At 38.3% G+C, this 19,611-nt stretch overlaps 1 protein-coding gene across 2 annotated transcripts; it reads left to right on the top strand.

The window, feature by feature from the left end:
• Window positions 1-1,191: 1,191 nt before the first annotated feature.
• SNRNP27 (small nuclear ribonucleoprotein U4/U6.U5 subunit 27) lies at window positions 1,192-15,834 on the top strand. 2 transcript variants are annotated; one of them, XR_013164358.1, is made up of 7 exons: window positions 1,192-1,326; window positions 2,355-2,475; window positions 3,079-3,191; window positions 4,627-4,706; window positions 14,176-14,240; window positions 15,431-15,597; window positions 15,683-15,834. XR_013164358.1 is itself a non-coding variant. In XM_077134489.1 (6 exons), the coding sequence occupies exons 1-6, from the start codon at window positions 1,293-1,295 to the stop codon at window positions 15,483-15,485; spliced, it is 468 nt and encodes a 155-aa protein (XP_076990604.1). In that variant the 5' UTR covers window positions 1,192-1,292; the 3' UTR covers window positions 15,486-15,834. The 2 variants fall into 2 exon arrangements, 1 of the variants encoding a protein (XP_076990604.1); XM_077134489.1 differs by having other exon boundaries at window positions 15,431-15,834.
• Window positions 15,835-19,611: the final 3,777 nt, after the last annotated feature.

A 19,611-nucleotide genomic window follows, 5' to 3' on the forward strand; every position in this document is an offset into this window, starting at 1 on the left:
CGAACCACACATACACACGTGCATACACCTTGTCCTTCAACAACCATCTAATTACTACCCAAATGTTCTCTTTTCCTCTTAAGCCAAGATCCTGAAATGAGTCATCTGCATTCAGGGTTTACACTTTCTTTCATTCCCTTCTCACAGCAGTCCTTTGTAAAATTGTCTTATCCTACCCTCCCATCAAATAATTTTCAACAAGTTCAACAATGGTCTCTGCGTTGCTAACTGCAGTGGCCACTTTTTAGTTCTTATTTTAAAGAATTCTCTACTGCATTTGATACAGCTGACTGTATTAGTTTCCTGTGGCTGCAGTAGAAAATTACCATACACGCGGCGGCTTAAAACAACAGAATTTTATTATCCTTCAGTTCTGGAGGCCAGAAGTCCAAAATAATAAGTTTCACTTTAAAACCAAGATACCAGCAGGGCTGTGGCCTCTGGTGCTTCAAGGAGAGAATCCGTTTCTTGCCTCTTTCAGCTTCTCATGGCTGCCAGCACAATTTGGCTTGTGGCCGCATCACTCTCATTTCTCCAAGTCTCCCTCTGCCTCTCATAAGAACACCTATGATGGCATTTAGGGCCTGCCCAGGTAAGCCAGGATTCTCTCTCTCTCCCAAGATCCTGAACTTATTCACCTCTGCAGATACTTTATCAATAATAAGGGTAATATTCACAGATTCTTCCCAACAACCGACAGCAGTTTCTGAATGCCTTCCCGAGGCTGATGTCTGGGATAATAGAAAGCTCCCTAACGATGACCTTGGATATATTCACTCCCTATGAGAGAATATGTGAAAAAGTCAAAACACATTAACTTAGTGGATGCTATATATAGAATTGGTTTAATGTGAAAAAACTTACGTCGGCTTAAAATCGGTTTGATATGAGAGATTTACGGATGAGGACAAAAACTGACAAGAAAATGGGGGGGGGCAATGATTGCTGAGCGGCAGGTGTACGGCTGAGTGTTCCCTACATTTTCACGCCGTCAATTAGCACATAAAACGTCCACCGTGGACACAGAAAATGGCGAAGCCCCCGCAGAGGTGGCGCGACAGCAGCGGCGTTTACAACTCGGCTCAGCAAAATCCTTAGCTCCGCAGCGAACGCATCGTGGGCGGGGCCACGTGTTTCTGGGCCGGCCCAGTGCCGCCTCCCTTCTTTAGAAGTCGGAACCCTCGAGAGTCCTTTCAGTGTTTTCCAGTCGGCTGCAAAAGCTCAGATACCTGCCCTCCGGAAGTCGTTGCACAGTCGTTTCCGGGGCGGTCTGAGTAAGAACAGGACTCCGGATGGGCCGCAGCCGTAGCCGCTCCCCACGGCGGGGTGAGCCTAAAAGCAATTTGGGGGGGCCTGGGGGTGGGTCGGAGGCGCGTTCTTTTTTTGTTTGTTTGTTTGTCTATACCAGAGTAACGCAGAGGCAGGCCCTTTTCACTTGGGGAGGAGAAAAGCGGGGGGTGGATGGAGGAACGCAGACCTGGGTCCTAGACTCTCCAGCCTGAGTCCTCCGGTTTGAGGGTGGTTAGTTTTTTGCCCTCTGACATAGGATTTCGTCTACTCTTTATCAGCTTCATGCAATAAGTTTTATTATATTGGTGACCGGGAAGCTTAGAATCAAACCATATGTCTTTCATTTAATTTCTGGGTTTATGTGGGCAAGGTGTCCAATCTTTTTGAGTTCAGATTTCCGTTATTAGACATTGGGGTGAAATATTAACCACCTTAAATGATTGATGTGAGAATTAATGTCACATTCCGTAGCCCTCAGTATGTGATAGTACCTGGCTCTTTAGATACTCAATAAATGTTAGTTTTCTTCTCATAGGGAAAAGGAAAATCTGTATTTAGACTTTGTGTCCAGAGTGCTCACCTCGAAATGACATCTGCTCTCCTACGCCATAAATGATCCCTTACCACCCTGAACTTGGACCAGATCAAACTTAGACTCTTTGTTCTGCCCCTTGTTAAGTTTTTCACTTCCGACTAGTCCCTAATGTTCTAAGACTAGGGTTTGTTAAAAATTAAATGAAGCCACAAGCCGTATGATTGAGCACTTGAAGTGTGGCTAATCCGAATTGAGAAATACTATACGTATAAAAAACGTACCGTATTTCCTTGACTTAGTAGGAAAGAAAGCACGGTATCTCATTAATAATTTTATATTGATTTACATATAAAATGATAACATTTTTACTCTGTTGGGTCAAATATATATTATTAAAATTAATTCATCCTGTTTCTTTTTACTTTTTAATATGACTGCTGGAAATGGCTTGCTTTGTATTTCTACCAGAGAGTGCAGCTCTAATATTTGATGTAATTTTCAGCTCTGCAATTTTATGTCTTTGTATTAGAGCGCAGGCGGTCCCGGTCCACATCCCGGGAGAGAGAACGCAGGCGTCGAGAAAGGTCCCGGTCCCGGGAGAGAGATCGGAGGAGGAGCCGCTCTCGATCCCCGCACAGAAGACGGTCTAGGTAAATGCAGAAAATGAGCCGTAAGCTTTGCTATAAGTCGCAGTGAAACTCGTGACTTTCCGTAACATTGTTTTTTATCACTCATAAGGGGATTTGAAATGTCTTGAAATGGAACTTTAATCTAAATTTCGTATTCCCATTTGCAAATTGGGGTTAAACCTCTCATCATCATAGAGTTGTTCTGAGGACTGAATGAGAAATAATACATGATAAGCACCTAGCATAGTTCTTTACAAGAGTCCTAAGTAAGTGTTCTATATTTTTGTTTTGTTTGTTAACTTTTTGGTGAGAATGATTTAGTCAGTTTTTGTGTTTGTAATTGTTAGAAATGTCTTAGTTACATTTTTCTGCGTCACAGAACATTTTTTTTAGCCTTACCTCTATGGAGTGAACTGATGATAAACAGTAAACTGTAGTTTCCATTTTTTTGTTACTGATCAAGGCCTAGGCTAAACCTTTCTCTACCCTTTGCTGTGGAGATAGACCCCTGGTTCTGGAGCCTGGCTTTTGTTCAGTTTTGCGGGCATGGGTGTACATTTGTGCTTATCAGCATAGAGTTACCAGGTATGTCTGTTTTTAACATCTTTGCTTATTCAATACTAGATCCCCAAGACGACACAGATCTACATCTCCCTCCCCTTCTCGACTGAAAGAAAGAAGAGATGAGGAAAAAAAAGAGACAAAAGAAACAAAGAGCAAAGAACGTCAGATTACTGGTAATGTTATTAGATACATAACCATAGAAAGAATATAGCCTTGTTTAGATAATTTCAGCCAGATATAATTACAAAAGTATAATTTAAATATTAACCTTTCATAGTATTCATTACATATGGTTTGAGATTTTGATGTAATGGTACTTTAGTAAGTTGCTGATTGTCCATGGTGCTCCTTACATAACATAGGAAGGGCAGTTTAAAATTTGGAGGAGAATATTTTGTTTTGGAAGTATCTTCACAACTAGATATTATACATGTGATATTAAAGATTATCCTGGGCCATGGTGGCTCAGCAGGCAGAGTGCTCGCCTGCCATGCCAGAGGACCCAGGTTCGATTCCTGATGCCTGCCCATGTAAAAAAAAAAAAATTATCCTGCTTAAAGATTCCAAACATGTTCTTTCAAGCACTGTCTACTGACAAGTGGGGAATCAAAAGTGTATTCTTTCCATGCATCCAAGGATAGTCTGTTTATCCAAACTGAAGAGGATTTTTTTTTCATTAGACTCAATGCTAATTGTTTTGTGTGTTCTCTGCTGTTAATGTGGAATAACTATTAATCTGTTCATATATATATGATAGGTGAGTTTAAAAAATTACCACCTAGGCCTAAGAGTTACCCCCCAAGAGAACCTCTTTTGTTGCTCAGATGTGGCCTCTCCAGCCAACACAACAAGCAAAGTCACCACCCTCCCCCTGTCTACGTGGGACATGACTCCCAGGGGTATGGACCTTCCTGGCAAAGTGGGACAGAAATCCTAGAATGAGCTGAGACTTAGCATCAAAGGATTGAGAAAACCTTCTTGACCAAAAGGGGGAAGAGTGAAATGAGACAAAATATTGTGTCAGTGGCTGAGAGATTCCAAACAGAGGTTATCCTGGAGGTTATTCTTATGCATTAAATAGATATCACCTTGTTAGTCAAGATGTAGTGGAGAGGCTGGAGGGAACTGCCTGAAAATGTACAGCTGTGTTCCAGTAGCCATGTTTCTTGATGATGATTGTATACTAATATAGCTTTCACAATGTGACCTTGTGATTGTGAAAACCTTGTGTCTGATGCTCCTTTTATCTACCTTATCAACAGATGAGTAAAAACATGTGGAATAAAGATGAATAATAGGGGGAACACATGTTAAAATTTAGAGTGAAATGCTGGTGATTGGTGAGGGGGAGGGGTGGGTGGTAATGGTATGTATGAATTTTTTTCTGTTTTATTTTTATTTCTTTTTCTGAATAGATGCAAATGTTCCAAGAAATGATCATGATGATGAATATGCAACTATGTGATGATACTGTGAATTACTGAATATATATGTAGAATGGAATGATCAAAAGTTAAGAATGTTTGCATTTGTTTGGTGTTTTTTGGTATTTAAAAAAAATTTTTAATTAAAAAAACAACAACAAAAAATTATCACCTATTTTTGCAGAGGAGGACTTAGAGGGCAAAACAGAGGAAGAAATAGAAATGATGAAGTTAATGGGATTTGCCTCCTTTGACTCCACGAAAGTAAGTAAGAAATAAAACACACCAGCTAAACATTCTGATTCAGATGACTCCCATTTTTCCGTATTCTTTTACCATCACTTATAATCGATATAAGTTTATATGATTGATTATAAGACAATAATGATCTCTATGAAAAGCTTTGAGAGCACAGAGGAAGAAGCAGCGAGCTGCCATTGGAATTCAGGGGAAGCTTCCCAGGAATGATGTCCGAGTTAGATCTTTAAGGGTGAGTAGCGGTGATCAGGCAAGGAAAAGGAAGAAAGATTGAAGTAGAGAAAATGCCATTATGTAAAAAAAGCATAGTGTTGTAGGAATCTCAAATTGAGTGAATGATAAAGAAGTGCTGATGGACTAGTGAGTAGGGATGAGGCTAGAAAAGTAGGAGCCAAATCATGCAGGCCTTTGATGCTATGCTAAGGAATTTAGAATCAGTTTTTTAGATTTGAGGAGAGGAACCAATGCCTTTTAAGCAAAAGAGTGTTGACCTGTGTATTAGAAAATGACCCTGGGGGGCAACCTGGAGGACAGAAGGGAGGCAGATTAGATTGGAGGTAGAACTGGTGAGTGGTGCAAGCAAAAGTTGAAAGTCTGGACCCAGGCAGTGGGCATGGAGAGGAGGGTCCAGAATATTGAGAACTGTTCAGGAGCCAGAGTTAGTGGTAATGAAAGTGAGTAGTCAGTGATAACTTGGAGGTGTCCAGCTGGGGAGACTGGGTAGTACAGTTAACCACAAAAGGTGTGACAGGAAGGGGAACTGCTGTGAAAGGGAAGAACAACATTCAGCAGCCAGATAAAGATGGTATGTGCAGCTGCATACATGTCTCATAGCTCACAAGAGATGGATTGGAGAGTTGGGAGCTGTCTCACAATACTGGAGAGAACAGGGAATGGAAGGGAGAAGAGGAAAGAATTGTAAAGAAGAGGAGAGGAGAGTGGAAAGAGGGATTGTAGGGAGGAAAGCGGAGGGAAATAGAAACAAGGCTATGAAGAGGAGATGTGGAGAGAGAGAGGAAGTAGAGGGAAGGGGAGGAAGAGGTAGCTGCAGAGGATGGGAGAGGGAGCATGTGTATGTGGAGAGAATATATTTTAAAAATCTCTTTTCTAGAAATTTAAGTCTTTCCAACTTAGTTTTACAAATGGCAGTTGAGATTTTAATTTATTTTAATTTTTTATCACACCAACATATATATAATATAAAATTTGCCATTTTAACCATTTTGAAATGTAAAATTGTTTTAGTTTGTAAGCTGCCGGAATACAATATACCAAAAGTGGAACAAGTTTTAAAAAGGGAGTTTATTAAGTTGCAAGTTTACAGTTCTAAGCTTACAAAGAAGTCCGAGCTAAGTCATCCAGAGAAAGTTACCTTGGTTCAAGAAAGGCCGATGGGTCAGGAACACCTCTGTGAGCTGGGAAGACAAGTGGCTGGCATTTGCCGGGGTCTCCGGCTTCTCATTTTAAACATCTTCCCTGGGGCGTTTTCTTTCTTCATCTCCAAATATCTCTTGGACTCTGTTGCTCTGAGCTTTTTCCAAAATGGTTCCCTCTTAAAGGGCTCCAGTAAGCAACCCAACATTAATTGGGTGGAAACACGTCTCCATGGAAACCATCTAATCAAAAGTTGCCACCCACAATTGGGTGGGTGGATCACATCTCCATGAAAACAGTAAAAAAGATCCCTCCCAGCAATATTGAATGAGGGTTAAAGAACTTGGCTTTTCTGGGGTAGACACATTTTCAGACTGGCACAACAGTTCAATATTACAGTATTGTCCTGCCATCCCTACCTTCCATTTCTAAAACTTTTTTATCACCCAAAACTCTTCGCTCATTAAGTAGTAACTCCCCAATTCCCCTCCCCTCAGGTCTTGGGAACCTCAAATCTACTTTCTTGTCTCTATGAATTTGCTTATTCTAGATATTTCATGTAAGTGGAATCATACAGTATTTGTCCTTTTGTGTCTGGCTTATTTCATTCAGCATGTTTTTAGGGTTCATCTATGTTAAAACATGTATCAGAACTTCATTTCCTTTTATGTTAAATAGTATTCCATTGTTTGTATATACTATACTTTGTTATGCGCTTATCCGACAGTAGCACTGAGTTGTTTCAACCTTTTGGCTATCGTGAATATTGCTGCTTTGAATATTGGTGTACAATATTTGTCTCTGGGATACATACCTAAGAGTAGAATTGCTGGGTCATTTGGTAAGTTTATGTTTAACTTTCTTAAAAATCACCAGACTGTTTTCCAAGGTGGCTGCAACATTTTATATTCCCGTCAGTAATATAGGGGGCTCCAGTTTCTCCATCTCCTGGCCATCGTTTGTTTTTTTCCTTTTTTTTTATTAATAGCTATCTTAGTGGGTGTAAAGTGGTATCTCATTGTAATTTTGATTTGCATTTCCCTAGTAGCTAATGATATTGAATATCTTTTCATGTCCTTATTGCCCATTTGTGTATCTTCTTTGGAGCAATATTTCTTAAAGTCCTTTGCCCGTTTTTCATTAGGTTGTCATTTTGTTGTAGCGTTGAAAATTGAGATTTTTGAGGAAAATTGTCAAAAATAATTGCTTTCCCACCAAGTTGTTAATAGAATGGGGTGATGTCAGGTGCTATAATAGTTTCTTTCTTTCTAACGACTGTGGTTGTATACAGTTCACATGTTTTTATAAAATGACAGTGTATAGCCCTAAGAAGAGTGCTGAGGCATGACTATTTTGGAGTGAGAAGATTAAGAAGGAGCTCTCGCTCTTGCAAATGGCTATATGAACTTGCTTTTGAAATTCCTTTCAGAATTGAATGTAGTTTCTTGAGGGTACCAAATCTTTGTTTTGTTGTTATGTATGCTCTGCAGTGGGGGTCATATTTCATTGTTTTCCATGTGACTATCACATTATCGCGCACCATTTACTGAATGTTTTTTGTTTTTTTGTGTGTGTGCAAAGGGTGGTAATCGAACCTAGATCCTGCAGGGCAGACGAGCGTTCCACCACTGAACTACCCATGCACCTTCTTATTTGTTTTTACAAGGAATTTTTATAAATGAAATATTTTATTTAATATATGTGTTGAAGGATTAAAAATATTTCCAGAGTAAAAAAAAAAAACTGTAATTTTTATTATGCTTAGAAGAGTACGGATGAACTTATTGAAATTATTTTCTTGTTTTTCTTATTGCCTGTTGTTATTTTAAAGGACCCTGAAGCGGGCAGGCCAGGGTGGCTCAGTGGCAGAATTCTTGCCTGCCATGCTGGAGACCCGGGTTCAATTCCCGGTGCCTGCCCATGCAGAAAAAAAGTACCTGAAGGATGTAAAGATGAAGCCATAGCTTCACTTTTACATGCAGTCAGTGCTGAATATTTGTTATAAAGGAAAGAATAATGAGAATTCATAGATTCTGTAAAAATTACAGAGTACCGTTGAGACCAAATGATGTCAGTTTTATTTGTTAAATGACACTACGAGGATTTGAATTTAGTTCATATGCAGTTGGCTTCATGGCTTTCAGGTACAGTCTCTCAGCTCATTTGAATTTTTCAATAATGTGTATCTTTTGATATTTCATCATTGATCCATGGTGGGACCTTTTCATATGCTAATGTAGTCACTTATTTTTGTTTCTCTTTTAACATTCTTCTAGGAAGTCTCAAAGTTTGGTTATGTTTATCAATGATACTTTTCCATTCCATCATGTAAATAAATGAGAATAGGACTAATAATATGCAGCCCTGCAAATAGTTTTTAAAAATCAGTAAGCCTTTAGGAATTGGACTTAATAGCAGGATTTGCTTTTTTCCCAAGGCCAGACTTTCCAAGCCATTCCTACCTCCTGTTCTCTGTGAGGCCAGAATCATATATCTCAATTTTCCCAGTATTTTTTCCCTAAAATAAGTTTGATGAAAACAGGAACAGACAAATAAGACCATATATATTTATTTTAGCTCCACTTCAAATATGTAGATCACCTCTGCATGCCTTGAGGCCAGTGGGCAGAATCCTTTTTCTGCCCTAACACAGCTCTCTAATAAATATGCTACACAGATAGGGTACCCTGCCTTGGATAATGAGATATTGTTCTTGGGAACCACTGGTGTGTGTGTCATGACATTAACTGGTGATGCTCATACATTTAGCAGTCATTTTCTGAACAGCTGCAAGTGCAGTGGCCTAGGATGTGAGAATGCAAAGGAGACTCTCAGACATATCCCACCATAAAGAAGCTTGCGGTCTCTTAGGGGAAATAACAGCAAGTGTATACACCATGGTAATATGGAGCAGAAAATGGAGGGTGCTCTGGGGAAAGCACAGTTAACATTCTACACTTGTATAGGCATTAGAGAAATGGATGTTTCTTGGCAGCTGGATCATTTGAGTTGAGCTTTGAATGATAGATTATAACCAGGTAGTGAAATTGGATGGGGGTGGGAAAGGCAGTTCAGGTATGAGGAACAATATGGAGGCAACTAAGTAAGGTGAGTCACCTTGACTGGATCAAAGGCTCATAAAGGAATTGGTGAGAGAGGGTAGATGTCATATTTGAGAAAGACCAAGATGTAAGTGACACGTAATATAAGCATCTGTTAATCCATGTTCTGATTCTTGATTTAAAATTCAAAATTATAAGTCCTGTGTAAGTAATGGGATTAAGAGGAATGGTGACTGTTGCAGCCATGACATGAGAATAGTTTTCATTTAAATTTTGTGATTGTGGGTTTTTCTGGAAATAACATCCATACTTTCTGTCTAATTTCAAACTATTCTTTGACCCAAAAAGGTCAGATTCTTATACTCTACTGCCTGGCACACCTTGCACATAAGGCATAATACCATGTATGTTGATTTGAATATTGTATTAATTGCTCTTGTGTAACTATAAGAATGTAAGCAGAGAGTTGTAACACTTGGGAGTTTGTGGGATATCATCAGGAGCTGAAAATTTTCTCTCTCGTTGGGCTACCTCATTCTTTTTTTCTTTTTTTAATTATTTATTAATTTAAAAAAATTACAAGAAACAAACATTCCCAACACATACACTCAGCAGTTCACAATATCATCACATAGTTGCATATTCATCATCATGATCATTTCCCAGAACATTAGCATCAATTCAGAAAAAGAAATAAAAAGACAACAGAAAAATAAGCAGAAAAAAAAATTTTACAGGCCATACCCCTTACTGATCCCTTTCGTTGATCACTAGCATTTCAAACTAAATCTATTTTAACATTTGTTCCCCCTGTTATTTATTTTTATTCCATATGTTCCTCTCATCTGTTGACAAGGTAGATAAAAGGAACATCAGACACAAGGTTTCACAATCACACAGTCACATTGTGAAAGCTATATCATTATACAATCATCATCAAGAAACATGGCTACTGGAACACAGCTCTACATTTTCAGGCAGTTCCCTCCAGCCTCTCCATTACATCTTGGATAACAAGGTGATATCTACTTAATGCATGAGAATAACCTCCAGGATGACCTCTCGACTCTGTTTGGAATCTCTCAGCCATTGACACTTTGTCTCATTTCACTCTTCCCCCTTTTGGTCGAGAAGGTTTTCTCAATCCCTTGATGCTGGGTCTTAGCTCATTCTAGAGTTTTTCTCAATCCCTTGATGCTGAATCTCAGCTCATTCTGGGATTTCTGTCCCACGCTGCCAGGAAGATCCACACCCCTGGTAGTCATGTCCCACGTAGACAGGGGGAGGGTGGTGAGTCTGCTTGCTGTGTTGGCTGGAGAGAGAGGCCACATCTGAGCAACAAAAGAGGTTCTCTTGGAGGTGACTCTTAGGCTTAATTTTAGGTAGACTTGACCTATCCCCTGTGGGGTTAAGTTTCATATGAACAAACCCCAAAACTGGGGGCTCAGCCTGTAGCTTTGGTTGTGTGGACAACCAAAGCTTGTGATATTCTCACTACTTGTGAGAATATCAAGAATTCAACTTGGGGAAGTTGAGTTTTCCCCCGTTCTCACCATTCCCCGAAGGGGACTTTGCAAATACTTTTCCACTCACTGATCAAATCACTCTGGGATTCATCAGGGCATCACCTGGACAAACCAACAAAATCTCATGTCCTATACAAAGTTCCATGTACTTAAGGTGTTCAATCAGCTATCTACAAAAGTTATATTAGGAGATGCACTAGTCAAAGTATAGATTTGTACCAAATAAACATTTTTTGCTTTAGTCTCACACATTAGTTGAAATTTTAAAATATTAAGTACCATCTATTTTTTTTTTTTTTTAACATGGGCAGGCACCGGGAATCGAACCCGGGTCCTCTGGCATGGCAGGCAAGCGTTCTTGCCGCTGAGCCACCATGGCCCACCCAGTACCATCTATTTTCAGCACACTGCAGTAATGACATTCTTTTGTTCTTCCTCACGCAAAAACATTTTTAAAATTTGTGCATTTAGTCACTATCATTATACACTCTAGGCATTCCTAGATTACACCATCTCAATCTTTATCATCTATCTTTCTTTGTGATTTCATTTATGCCCCAGCCCTCCTCCCTCTATCATTCTCATATGCAGCTTCATTCAGTGTTTTAACATAATTGTATTACAGTTAGGTAGTATTGTGCTGTCCATTTCTGAGTTTTTATATTCAGTCCTGTTGCACAATCTGTATCCCTTCAGCTGCAATTACCCAATATCTTACCCTATTTCTATCTCCTGATGGTCTCTGTTACCAAGGAAATATTCCAAGTTTATTCACTAATGTCAGTTCATATCAGTGAGACCATACAGTATTTGTCCTTTTGTTTCTGGCTAATCAAACTCAGCATGATGTCCTTAAGGTCCATTCATGTTGTTACATACTTCATAACTTTATTCTGTCTTATAGCTGCATAATATTCCATCTTATGTAAATGTCACAGTTTGTTTAGCCAACTGTCTGTTGATGGACATTTTGGCTGTTTCCATCTCTTGGTAATTGTTAATAATGCTGCTATAAACATTGGTATGTAAATGTCCATTTGTGTCCTTGGCCTCGTGTCCTTTGAGTAGAGACAGCATATAGATGGGTCCTGTTTTTTAATCCATTCTGCCAGACTATGTCTTTTGAGTGGAGAGTTTAATCCATTAACATTCAGTGTTATTACTGCATGGGTAGTACTTTCTTCTACTATTTTACTTTCTGGATTTTATATGTCATATCTAATTTTCCTTCTTTTTACCTTTATTCATAGTCTTTCTTTCTACACTCTTCTCTATACCTCTCTCTCTTCTGTCTTCGTATCTGTCTCTAGCGTTCCCTTTAGTATTTCTTGCAGAGCTGGTCTCTTGGTCAGAAATTCTCTCGGTGATTTTTTTGTCTGAAAATGTTTTAATTTCTCCCTCATTTTTGAAGGACAATTTTGCTGGATATAGAATTCTTGGTTGGCAGTTTTTCTCTTTTAATAATTTAAATATATTATCCCACTGTCTTCTCGCCTCCATGGTTTCTGCTGAGAGATCTGCGCATAGTCTTATTGGGCTTCCCTTGTATGTGATGGATTGCTTTTCTCTTGCTGCTTTCAAGATCCTCTCTTTCTCTTTGACCTCTGACATTCTGATTATTAAATGTCTTGGAGTATGTCTATTTGGTTCTATTCTCTTTGGGGTACGCTGCACTTCTTGTATCTGTAATTTTAAGTCTTTCATAAGAGTTGGGAAATTTTCAGTGATAATTTCCTCCATTAGTTTTTCTCCTCCTTTTCCCTGCTTTTCTCCTTCTGGGACACCCACAACACTTATATTCATGCGCTTCATATTGTCTTTCAATTCCCTGAGTCCCTGCTCATATTTTTCCATTTTTTTTCCTATAGTTTCTGTTTCTTGTCGGATTTCAGATGTTCCGTCCTCCAGTTCAGAAATCCTATGTTCTTTCTCTCAAAATCTACCATTGTAGGTTTCCATTGTTTTTTTTATCTCTTCTACTGTGTCTTTCATTCCCATAAGTTCTGTGATTTGTTTTTTCAGACTTTCAGTTTCTTCTTTTTGTTCTTTCCTTGCCTTCTTTATATCCTCCCTCAATTCATTGATTTGGTTTTTTATGAGGTTTTCCATGTCTGTTCATACATTCTGAATTAATTGTTTCAGCTCCTGTATGTCATTTGAATTGTTGGTTTGTTCCTTTGACTGAGCCATATCTTCAATTTTCCTAGTGTGATTTGTTATTTTTTGCTGGTGTCTAGGCATTTAATTACCTTAATTGGTTTATTCTGGAGATTGCTTTCACTTCTTTTATCTAGGGTTTTCTTGCTGGATGAATTTGTTTTCTGTCTGTTCTTTGACATTCCGTTCAGCTTTATCTGGACCTTTAGCTTAAGTTTTGTTTAACAGAGGAGAATTTTTCAGTTCTTGTTTTCTAGTTTCTTGCCCTGCTTGTGTGGTGCCTTTCCCCCACACACAGTTAGGAGGGTCTACTTAGATATTATAGATCCCAGCCAGATTTTCTCAGACCAAACTGGCCTCCTATCAGGAGGAAAGAGTCACCTGCATCGGTTTTCCCTGAGGGTGAGACCCAGCAGTTTGAAAGACTTTCCTGTGAAGTCTCTGGACTCTGTTTTTCTTATCCTGCCCAGTATGTGGTGCTTGTCTGACTGCAGGTCCCACCAGCATAAGATGATGCGGTACCTTTAACTTCGGCAGACTCTTCCTGCTGGGGGCATGGTGGAGACAGAGAAGAGGTTGTAGGCTGGTTTTAATGGCTTCAAATTACCAAGGCCTGGTGTCTGAATTCCTTGATGGAGGGATTCCACCTGGGTGGGGCTTCACCCCTCCCCTGGGGAAGGCACAAGCTCCAGATAAGCCCCCAAAAGAGCTCACTTCTGCCTATGCCTGGGGCAGTTGCAGCCTGAAAAGTCCTGCCGCTGTATCCAGAGGCAGTCAAGCCTTTGTAGATACACAGCCACAAAAACCTCTGTTTCCTTATTTTTCCCCCCCTTTTTCTGTTAGTCCTGCCCCCTTGGTGCAGGGGCAAAAATGATCAACCTCTGCTTTGATCAGGTTCACCTAAGCTGGGGCCTATTTTTAGTAGTCAGAATTTGTTAATTAGTTCCACAATTGGCGTTTGATTGTGCCCAGTCCCTGCTCCTGGTTAAGTCCTTTCCTTTCCCCTCTGGGAAGCGGCCTGTGGGGGAGGGGCGCTGGCCACCGCAGCTTTGGGAACTCACGGTTCTGGGGGGGTGCTCCAGCCAGTCCAGCTGGTCCAGTCTGGGGTACGCTGTGTGTCCAGTCACTATCGTGGCTCCGGGAGCTGTTCTGTACTGTTTCTGGTTATTTAGTAGTTGTTCTGGAGGACGAACTAAAATGTGCATGTTGTTAAGCCGCCATCTTGACCTGGAAGCATCCTACCTCATTCTTAAATGAATCTGGCAGTGTATCTATAGGATCATACTCTCTGATCTAGACATTTAATGTATCATTCCTTTTTTTTTTTTTTAATGTTTCTTTATTGCTTTTCTCTAGGGTAAAAAGGTGGATGGCTCTGTCAATGCGTATGCCATAAATGTATCTCAGAAGAGGAAGTACAGGTATATAGACCTCCAATAATTATGTTTGAACTAATGATACAAATAGCATTCTTAAGAAAGAATTTCATTATGGGATAATCATGTTTGTAGGAATTGTAGCAGTTTTCCATACTGTCCCTTGTTTTACTAGAGGATTATCTTCCTTGCTTATATTCTCATGTATTAAAATTGTTTTCCAGTTTACCTGTGAGCTCATAAATAAAATAGAGAAGGGTAGTTGGCCTCAGTGTTTTAGGGCATAAGTAGTTATTTCCTCAAAACAGCACAATCTTAAGTCTTTCGACTCTAATTTTATCATAATTAGTAAAATAATTACTAATTTAAAATAGATCCCTCTTGAATTATTTACCAAGATTGATTGTGTAAAAACATAAAGTGTAAATATATTCTTCTATTAAGTGTAGGCATATTTTATTAGTACCACAGATTTGGAACACTCTAGACATGTTCAGACTTAACCTTTCTGTCCAATTTAACCACTGATAAAAGACTAGGATTCCAATTAAATAGAATATGAATAATGTGATTTCAGAATCATCATTGCCGGTCTTTTATAAAATTACTTTCAAATCAGGTCTTATGGGGAAACTCTGAAATCTGATTTATAACTAATTGTTGCAATATGCTTTTGAATTACTTTTTTTGTGTATCTGTTATTTTTCACATTAAAAAAAAAATAAGGTCCTACAGGGAGAACCATACAGTGAGTGGTTTAGTTTGCTTGATGGGTGCCTATTTTAGAACTCTTTTCTATTTCCTTAAGTTGAGTGTTACCTAAAATGTGCTACCTGAAGTGAATACAAGTTTTCAAATTTATTATTTTTTTAAGCATGTAGAATCTTCCCAAATAGTCTTGAAAGTTTGTATTTTGTAGTTTTAAAAAAATCTGAGGGCAGCCCACAGTGGCTTAGCAGACAGAGTTCTTGCCTGCTATTCCGGAGACCCGGGTTTGATTCGCAGTGCCTGCCCATGCAAAAAAAAAAAAAAAACAGATCTTTAAGACTTTGGCTTATTTCATTGGTAAAATATTCTCTTAATGTGCATTAAATAGCACTTGAATAGTTCTTACCCTAGACTTTGCCATTTTAAAGGTGGTTTATAGGTTTCATGTCTGAAGCATGTAATGATGTTTTCTTACAAGAGTCCAAAATTTTTTTTAATAAACTATGAATTGTCTTTTCTCATCACAGGCAGTACATGAATCGAAAAGGTGGATTCAACAGGCCTTTGGATTTTATTGCCTGAGAATTGAAATGTTGAAGAATGTTTTTTCCCTCATCTTGGTCAGAAGAATGGATTTTATATTGTGCATTTAGTTTACATCAAAAACAGGATCTCAGTTCTCCCTCCTCTTAAAGTAAGAAAATCTTATTTATGAAGTGTGCAGTTCACTTACCTGCCTCAAAAGAAGAAAAATTAAATATTACATTTTTTTCTTTTAGGAAATGTCATTTGGGTCAATCGTCAACCCCATTTTGTTTGTCCTTATTCCTGTGGAAGCTGTGTATGTTTTCTTCTGCTTGTTAGAACTTTTTAAAAAAACATGGAAGTAATTTGGATGTAAGTTTCTCCAATAAAGCAATATTTCTACTTTTTTGTATCTGTTAAATATTTTTATTACTAGGTAAAAACATCTCCCTAGACATTTTCTGTTTTTTCAGATATGGTTTTAGTAGTTTAAAAATTGGAAGAATGAAAAAGTATTACTTTGGAGTTTTATATCTCCTGTTTCCCCGCCCCTCTACCATTTATTATCTGTTCCCCCCTGCAATTATACAAAGCAATGCATACTCATTATTAGAAAAATAACTTGTGAGAAACCGAAAAGTAAAGTCAAAAATCACCTGTAATCTGACCCCCAGAAATAATTTGTGTTAATATTTTAGTGTATATCTTTCCAGGTTCTTGTGGGTATGCATGTATATTTCTTGCCCCTACCTATCAGATCATACTTTGCTGTTCTTTCTCTAACTTTTTACCCCCTCCTATTTATTGAGAACAAATTTTTTTACGCTCTTAAATAATTTTTTTAAACTTAGCTTTTAATAGTATTTAGTCGTACCATAATTTACTAAGTAATACTTATTAATGACCATTGCATTGCCTTCTATGACTTCCTATTATAATTAAAACTGTGGCTAGTATCCCTGTTATATATATCTTTTTATATCTATCTCCTCAGGCTCAACTCCTAGGCATTGTTGGGTGAGATAAAAGGGTGTATGTTGTAAAGCTGTTGATAGACGTGACTAGAAAGGTTATAGCCAACTCTTACCAGTAAAGTATGAGCATTCCCATTTCATGTATTTGTACCAATGTTGGAGATTGAATTTTTAAGAAGTTTCCAGTCTGATAGGTGAAATAATGGTAACTGGTTTTAATTTGTTTAATTTCTAGGGAAAATGAACAGTTTAAAAATGTATTAACTGGGTGGGCCCCAGTAGCTCAGCAGGCAGAGTTCTCACTTGCCATTCCCGAGACCTGAGTTCGATTCCCATTGCCTGCCCATGCCAAAAAAAAGAGTACTAAACATTTGTATTTCTTTTGTGAAATGATGATTCCAAGCCTTGGATCCGTTTATCTTGTGGCAAGCATTTATTTTTCTTATTTGAAGGAAGCTCTTGTTAATATTGAGGATAATAATCATTACCCATTTTTTTCATTTCTTCCTGGTATTTCAGGCTTCTGTAGCTGGATTTTAAATTTTCATATTTTTGAGTAAGTTCTACAAATACATGGAACATAATTCAGATGGTACAAATGGTATACAGTGATGAGCTAATTGTGAATCCTTTTAGAGATCCCACACATACACAAACATTATATATATGTTATTCAAATGAAAGCAGACTCTACACACCATTCTGCACCTAGATTTTTTTACTTACCAGTATATCTTAAGATTGTTATCAGTACATGAAATAGCCTCATTTTTTTAAAATATGTGATCCACTGTAGTATGGATTATAATTGATTAATCTCCTGTTGAAGGACATACAAGTTGTTTCTTATCTTTTGCTATGTTAAACAATTCTGCAAAGACTATCTTTTTACACATATGATTTTACAAGTCTTTGGCTAGATATTAAAATCTTTATTATACCTGAAATTTGACCACCCTATTTAAAACTTTCCTGGCAGATTAGTTGCCTATAAAGAAAATAATAGTAATATGACTGCATTGTATGGTGCAGTATATAAAGTGCTTTGATTATTTAATCCCTGTGAGACAGATAGAGCAGATAGTATTATCTCCATTTCCTAGATAAGAAAACTGAGACTTAGAGAAGATAAACGACTTGCCAAAATTCAGATCCTGAAGATCAATACTGTTGGCATTCTTACCAACTACTGCTTTCAGTGCTCACGTATTTGAATATGCTATATCATTTGCACAACTTGACGTTTCCATGGCACAAGTGTCACCACTCCAGGCAGGCAAATTATTTTGCTTGGACTTTTGTCAGTAGAGCTAAGTAGACTCCTGATGCCTCTACAACCACCACCACTACTGCCAAGTATTCTATATCTGTAAATCATCTGTGACAAGGACTATCTCACCATATTTGTGCATACTGAAGGAGCACAGACTCAATTGTTGTTTTAAAGGGTAGCTAATCAGGGATAAAATACTATACCCCAAACCAAATTATGTTTTTAGATTGTCATCATCATTGTGGTGGTAGTAGAAATTTGACTTAAGACCCTCAAGGCAGCATACTGTGTCAATAAATAATTGGAGAATACCTTGTAGGTCAATAGGTTTCCTTTCAAAGAGGAAATCTTTGAAAATCCAGAGAGAAGATACCTCTGATCTTAAGGGAAGTCTTAGTTTGCATGAACTTGTATCCATCAGATCATTTGATTCTGGAAAAATGACAAAGATGAAGCATCCTTGTCTTTCTCCTCTAACAAGTATTAGCTCTCAGAGGACATACATTTTGCCAAATCTTCTGTTTTCAAGTATCTAAATGTTAGCATGCTCCAGGGTTCAATCCTTGGAAACTCCCCGATTTCTCCCTCCGTGAGTCTTCCAGACCTGTAGCTACAAACATCTGCCTTCACTCTCAAATTTCTACTTCCAACCTGACCATTTTCCTGAATTCCTGTCTTGTACACCCACCCAGAAGATTAATAGGCACCTCAAATTTAAGGTAAAGTGAACTTTCATTTCCCTGTCCAACCTTCTCTGAAGATTCCCCCATTTCAGTAAGTGGCTTCTCCTTTCAGTCCTTTGCACAAACCAAAATCCTTGGAGTCATCCTCAACTCTTCTTTTACTCCCATGCTCCACATTGGATTCATTAGTGAATCCTTTTGGTTCTAAACTCAAAGTATATTTTAAATCTACTTTTCACCACCTGTACCACTACCACCCCAATCTAAGCCACCATCTTTCTCACCTTTTCTACTGCAATAGCCTCCTGATAAGTCTGTCCTTCTCCTGCTTTTGCTGCCTCGGTTTATGCATCAACAGTGGAGTGTCAGGTCACATTGCTCCTGTCTCCCACAGTTTTCCATCATTTAGAGTAAAGTCCAGTCCTTACTTGACTACAAGCCTCTATAAGATCTAGACCCTGATTCCAGCAGGCTCACTGTGCTCAGCCATACTGGCTGGCCACCTTCCTGTTCTTTGAGAACAAATGTGTCTCTTTCACAGTCTTTCCATTTGCTCCTAGAATTCTTCCTGGAATGTTCCCCTTCCTCCCTATATTCACATGGGTAGCTTCTTTAATCCATTCAGGCCTTGCTCGAACTGGGGTTATTTCTGACCACACTGTCCAAATTAGCAAATCTTTCTTCTATCTCCCCTCTTTTTTTTTAATATTTAAAAAATTAAGATAAAAATTCACAAATCATAAAATTCATCCTTTTAAAATATACAGTTAAAGTGGTTTTTTACTGTATTCACAGAGGGGTTCATCTATCACTATTATCTAACTCTGGAATATTTTTATTTTCCTTATCCTGAAAAGAAACTCTATATCCACTAGCCATCACTCCCCATTCATGTCCTCCCATCAACTCTTAACAACCCTGATCACCTTCCGACTCTATGGCTTTTCATATTCTGGACATTCATATAAATGGAATTATAAAATATATGGACTTTTGTGGCTTTTTTTCACTTAGCATAATGTTTTCAAGGTTCATCCACATTGTAGCATATATCATGGATGGATGATATTCCATTATATGGATATACATATTTATCCATTTTCCAGTTGATAAGACATTTCTATTTTTTGGCTATTATGAGTAATGCTGTTATGAACATTGATGTGCAAGTTTTTGTGTGAACACATTTTCGGTTTTCTTAGGTATTTACATAAGAGTGGAATTGCTGGGTCATATGGTAACTCTGTGTTTTA

This window comes from Tamandua tetradactyla, chromosome 17 (assembly GCF_023851605.1).
Source record: "Tamandua tetradactyla isolate mTamTet1 chromosome 17, mTamTet1.pri, whole genome shotgun sequence".
Lineage (NCBI taxonomy): Eukaryota > Metazoa > Chordata > Mammalia > Pilosa > Myrmecophagidae > Tamandua > Tamandua tetradactyla.